General features: G+C 44.7%; 1 protein-coding gene across 1 annotated transcript; it reads right to left on the bottom strand.

Annotated features, from left to right (window-relative positions):
• Positions 1 to 3,965: 3,965 nt before the first annotated feature.
• ASPGLDRAFT_473499 (uncharacterized protein) lies at positions 3,966 to 4,351 on the bottom strand. Its single transcript, XM_022546656.1, has one exon. It carries the CDS (start codon positions 4,238 to 4,240, stop codon positions 4,034 to 4,036), a length of 207 nt encoding a protein of 68 aa, XP_022399939.1. The 5' UTR covers positions 4,241 to 4,351; the 3' UTR covers positions 3,966 to 4,033.
• Between the last annotated feature and the right edge of the window lie 1,649 nt (positions 4,352 to 6,000).

The following is a 6,000-nucleotide window of genomic DNA, read 5'->3' as shown; positions in this document are numbered from 1 at the left end:
GATCTTTTTTACCTTCTTTTAGGAAGGCTGTTCGTTACATCTGTTTTGCGGCGCGAGTCGTGGCCTTTTTTTTTTTTTTTTTTTTTCTTTTATTTTCTTCTTCGTGTCTTCTTTGTTTATTTTTTCGGGCTGCTGGCAGCGGTCCTTTTGCTTTTATTTGAGTGTAGCATTTATAGATGATAGCAAACGTATATGTAATCGGGTTATGTATACTCTACATTGCTTTAATGCTTCAAATGTATCATGTTCTGCTTTGCTTTGCAATGTCTTACACGGGCGTCTCGGGACGATCCTCCCTTCATCTCGGTTGAAAACGAGGCAAACCCCTTGGAGAATAATAAACTGGGTGGATGTACGGAGTACAGGAGAACAGTCTCATATAGATTGTTCCCAAGAGGGCAATCATAGCATCAACCCCCTGATCAACAACCAATATACCCCGTACTCCGGAGTATTTTGTGATAGCAATGTTATCAATGGTAGCAACCACGTACTATAGCTGTCACGTCAGTGGTCTGTGTTTTCGTAGTACGGGGTGCTAGCATACAATGGATAACCGAAGTGCATTGAGTCGATTTTGATATATCGCGCTTCGTCTCACATCTATTTGCGGTTTTATATTCGGGAAGACGGTCAGGGAATATGAGTGTCTCGTTTTAATGAGGATTGCAAGTAGAATAGGAAGGATATATGGGAGGGAGCAGTGAGATAGGACTCGGACGGTTGGATTGTATACTGGCAGGACAGCTTCGAGGCTGGGCTATGGTAAATAGTAGTAAATGACAATTTGAATCAATACCAACCAACCAAAGCAACCAAACAAGACACTTGACGTGAAACCTGTATTCTAATAGTAAAGAAGGAGTGGTCGACGACACCATGCAATGATAGTGTCAACTCATAACTGAGCATACCGTAGCGCAAAAGGCAAACGGGATAAAGTGAAATGGCAAATGTAGAAGATGATATTTCACGAGGTTGAGCTGCAATAGACAGCGGCACAGCGCAAGCCAAGGAATGACTCTTTGGGAACATAGGACACCAAATTCCAAAACTATTAGGGCCGGGCAGCTGCTGAATGATAAGCCAAGCCACAACGGAAAGCACGTATGAGCTAGATGGATAAAAATGGGTCAATTCGGGAGAGAACGGCATTTTCAGAGCTTATTAGCCTGGTGATATAGGGCTCGTTTGCAATCTATGTTGCAAGTACTGTGGCGACCGGGAAATTTCTGTCCCTGTCGCTGCTAGAGATTGGGATCTCCTTAGTCACTGATAATTGATAGCATATGCCATTCAGATGGTCTTGTGTGTACTTCCATCTCTAACAGTAGTTGTAGTAGCGGGTGGTACAGTACGTCGAGCTAATAGACATCAATATTTTTGCGCTCTATGCTATACAAGTTTGAACTCCCGATAATCCTGATTTGAACCCATTTTAAACCCGCCATAATCCCATTAGCACCGTCAAAGAGAATACAGAAACAAAAAGAAGATCAAGCAGCATCCGTAGTGGGGAATGGGTGTCAAGAGTTTTGGTGACCTGTTCGCCGGCGTGAGTGATGAGTTGGCCCGATCCATCGCGAATGTATTTGTTGCCCTCAACCTCCAGATCTTGACCTCGCTACCGCAATGAATAACGCCACACATGGTAGGCAGCAAGTTGTGAGCCGCATTGGAATGGTAATAGATGCCACCATTAAACATGGCCAATAGCGGAGTTAATCCATATCCATATCGTCATCTATTTTGATCAGATTGACATGTGTCGTTGTATTCCTGAAATTCTTCCTTCTCATGCACACTGGATGGCAGCACGTGTACCACAGCTTTCTTTGTGGTTGATTAATTGATATATATCCCATCTTGTAGCAGAGGGGTATAGGTGGGCAGTAGACACTGCAGAACAAACGGGATGCTCCCATATTAGAGGGCTTAGGTCGACCCGTTTGGCTGCTATGCTGTGTTCATATGGAAATGATTGTTCTGGTGTCTCAAAGGGATATTTACAGCCTTTTAATCTCACAGCAATGGACTTCCATCTTCTGGACGTAGGCGATTGCGAACCTCCGCAAGCTCTGCTCAAGTATAATATCCATGGACATGGCTTGGTGATCGAGGCGAGTCAACAACAAAAACGCACTGCTTCAGCGCAATTCGAACTAGTTCAGTTCAAGGGGGGTTTCGAGCTGCTCATGTAATACGATGCCGAGAAAGCACAGCTTAGGCCCTCCAGTAACTGTTTTGTGTTTTGATAAGGCTTATGCACAGAGCCGAAGCGTGTATGTTGGTTGAGCTTTGTCAATTATGAGTAGCATATCCAGAATTCAATCATCAAAGTAAGCGAATCTGTATTCCTCAGAAATATCACTAAATTTTTGAACGGGGCCGTGATAGGATGACCATAATCACTTTTTCACACTATGTTAATAACAATAATGGTAGAGTAGGTTTACTAGAGTGATTTTCTCAGATAAAGGTGTGCCTCATAGGTTCTATCTAATGCTGTTACAGTCTCTGTTCAAAGGTGTATTTCAAATCCTGGTTTTGAGTGAATTACTGACAGGGCTACTGGGCCCTATGAGTGGCTTGGGATACTCTGGAGCTGGATGAGAATGGTGAATGGTAGGTTCTGGAAAGGGAATTTTGTAGCCCTTACAATAAGCCTCATGGCGACTCAACGGATGGAGACGATCTGAACGCCACTCTGACTCTGATGAGCAGATATAGATTACCTACCCAAATTAGAGGGCAGGGATGGAATATAAAGGTAGAATAGTATGAATTTGGAATTCGCAAGGGTCTGTAAGTGTCAAAAGAAAACATATATACAACAAATTCTGAAATAACAATCCTCTATCAACGCGATGCTCATAAGTAAAATGTATAAGCCTCATTTCTCATAACCGAAATAATACCAAGTCTATCCACTTGTAGTAACCGCTATTCTCGGGGGATATCTCGATGTAGCTCGTCGTTGCGCATGCTCAGGTCCAGATATTGTCGACCATATGTCGGCGTTAATTCAATTATTATGTACAAGCTTTGTGTTGGCATATCGTAACCTCCAGGCCGACCTATCCAGATCATTTCAGTGCTCTTCTAGCCCTAATCTAGTACAGTCTTGGTACGATCTACTTTGAAACTTTGCTTTGACATAAGAATTCATAACATCCAGCGATATAATATTATAGATAATTGGTACTATATAGATTAGAGCAATCGAGACAGGGCGAGGACTAGCTATCAGCAACGGCTTCTCAAAAGATTCCCTCTTGCTGAAATCCCCACACCAGTTGAGCAATTTCCTTCAAGTGAGCTGCGGTATATACTGAATCCTCCTCATCCTCACTCTCAGGAACATACAAGCAGAGATCGTAAAACTGGATAGTAAACGGTGCCCCAGTAACCTGGACCTCCCCATCGCCACTCCGCGTGATAACCACCTCTTGAGTCCTAGCTGGAACAGACTTCCCATCATCACCAACAACAAGCTTCCACTGTTCAAAAACAATCTTCTCCTTCTCACGATCAATCGCCAGGACAATAGCCACCTTAACATTCCCCTCAGATGCCACAAGTCACCACGCAGCCTCAACGCGCAGCCGATCAATAATGTCCATATACCCCCTCTCAACAGCAATCGCGGGAAAGAAGTTCATGCCTTCAGCCAATCTTTTCGGCAAATACGATTCATCTGCCTGCTTCATAAACAACAATTTCATATCCCTGAAAACGTTCCAGGTTGTATTTATATTGTACGGCTCAAGTCCCCCACACTTGTCATCACTCCTCCGAAAGTCCCTAAAAAGCGCGGCGAGGAATAATACATTCAAGACCTCAAGCGTATCACCCTGCGGTTTCTTTGCGATCAGAACCTGCTCTTGTACGTTGTAGAAGATCTTTGTCCGGGGTATGTCATATTCCTCCCGATACCAACAGATCTCGTCAACAGACTCAAGAGGTGTATTGTGTATGATAAAGTAGAGATTGTTGCTGGGGTTGTCGCAGGCTTAGTGGTTGATGAAGTCTGCTATGCTGGCGCAGTCAGAGGCGATTCGGGAGAGAAGGATAGAGTGCTCTGGGTTGATTTCGATTCCGCGCAGAGTCTCCCCGAGGACGCTCTTACAGAGAGACAAAAGACGTGGATTAAGTGAGAGGTCAACCTCATGGAATATTTCGTTGATGCTAGGGTAGGTCTTCGACTATTTTGGGGCACGGATTCGGCTGAATCTCGCATACTCGTATTATTATGAAGGCTTTTTCGATGGAGTCCCACTGATGGAAGAGCAGAAATAGGTCGACACTGAAGGGAGCATGCCGGCTAGCTTGTTGAAAGTTGGTATTCTACAGCTGAATATCCGGTTACTTGATATGGCCATTTGCAGTCGGAGATATGGTGGATAGAACAACTCATCTCACAGACATACTGCATACAAAGTACCCACAAAAGTACTCAACGCTTAGAAGTCCAGAATCCGGTTTTCTTTCTTTCGGTGAGAACCATATCCCTTAGCCGTCGCCTTCACCCGGCATATGAACGGAATGAGTAGGAAACGAGTAGCGCCCTCATACGATCCATGCAGACCTTGAAATAGCGGTATAATAATGAGAACTTCCAACCCATAATGACGTATTCTATCCGGCCAATAAAAATCCCGATGATAGAAAATCATGCATGTACGGGCCATCGACTCCATACCAAATCAACGGTTTGCATTAGTCCCGGCTCGGGGAAAACGGTCGATAGTACCTTGTGGAGACTCGATGCCGCTATGCCGCTTCGACCGGGACCTGCTATTTTGGTTTTCTTTGTTCGTTTTCGTTTTTCAACGGTTCGTATATTAACTAGTATAGTTTCTTGAACCCGATTGCTGCGGATTAAACGGATGACAGGTTTGGCAGGGTTGTTTTGTGGGGCGTGCCTAGATGTCATGGACTCGGATTTATTGGGTTGTATTAAAGCGATATTGGACTGGTGGTTTGCGCCCATACAAACTAGACCGTATGTTATCAGATAGGTCGGAGATAATCTGGGGGATCAGGGGAAATGTGACCCCTCCAAAGTCATGACAGCCAGGCGCAAGGAGGGAACCAAGGTTTGCTATAAGGTTGTATACGAGTCTGGGTTGAGAATACGGATTGAGATGTGGAAATTGCACTTGTAAAGGTCTCATGCGGAAGAGATAGAATCTAGAAGGCTGGAGCGACAGGCGACACGTAGACACGTCGATCTTTCTGCCGTCTGTATGTATCCTGCATGCTCTGCTTTGCTGTCTGTGTCTATGCATTGTATATGCTTATTTCTCTGTAGAAGAATGATTCATGTAACGGAGAAAGGTTCATTCTTGATTTCATTCGACGATTGCTTCCAGACCGAGTGTTCAGAGACAACTCATCCAGAATATGACGCACTGCATCTGCTGTGGAGGGATCTCGACACGACTGTGTTTCTAGAACGCTCATGTCGCAGTCCGCATTTCAGTAGGAAGCGATAATTCCGCGATGGTATGAAAGCAGAACGTTTTCAGTAGAACGAACAAATCCAGTACAAACCGGAAAAGACCTTCGCGAATAGCGACTGTGGCTAAGTAGAAGGAACGACAGCTTCGCACAGCCCTGTTGTCGCTGTGCTTGGGGTCGGGGGCTGAAAATGCACCGCTCTACAGAGTTCTAGCAGACATGTGTTTTGAGATGATTGAGTCTTGAGAGGCCTCATACTCACCCGGATGGCACCCCTATTAATGTGTTTGCGCGTATATGATATGCTTTAACTTTGCATGAGGCCGATCTAAGGCAAGGAGAAGTCAGCATAATCTTCTGCAGGTCAATTTGTCCAGCCACAAACCTACAAGTGGTGTTTGTTTTCATACTCAAACATTGCTACGTTGTGGTAAGCGAGTCTCGTGACTTGGAAGACGTCGACGACGCGGCAGCAACAACGACCGTCGTTCTCCCAGCATTCGTCATCGTCACCACAATGTTTATCCAATCTGAATT

The sequence above is a fragment of the Aspergillus glaucus genome (assembly GCF_001890805.1).
Source record: "Aspergillus glaucus CBS 516.65 unplaced genomic scaffold ASPGLscaffold_13, whole genome shotgun sequence".
NCBI classification, from domain to species: Eukaryota; Fungi; Ascomycota; class Eurotiomycetes; order Eurotiales; family Aspergillaceae; genus Aspergillus; species Aspergillus glaucus.
Note: the sequence above shows the minus strand (reverse complement) of the source record. Positions and strands in the feature narration are given on the sequence as shown.

Excerpts from the sequence above, each read along its gene's own strand:
- ASPGLDRAFT_473499 (XM_022546656.1), bottom strand. The coding sequence starts at position 4,240 with ATGCGAGATTCAGCCGAATCCGTGCCCCAAAATAGTCGAAGACCTACC.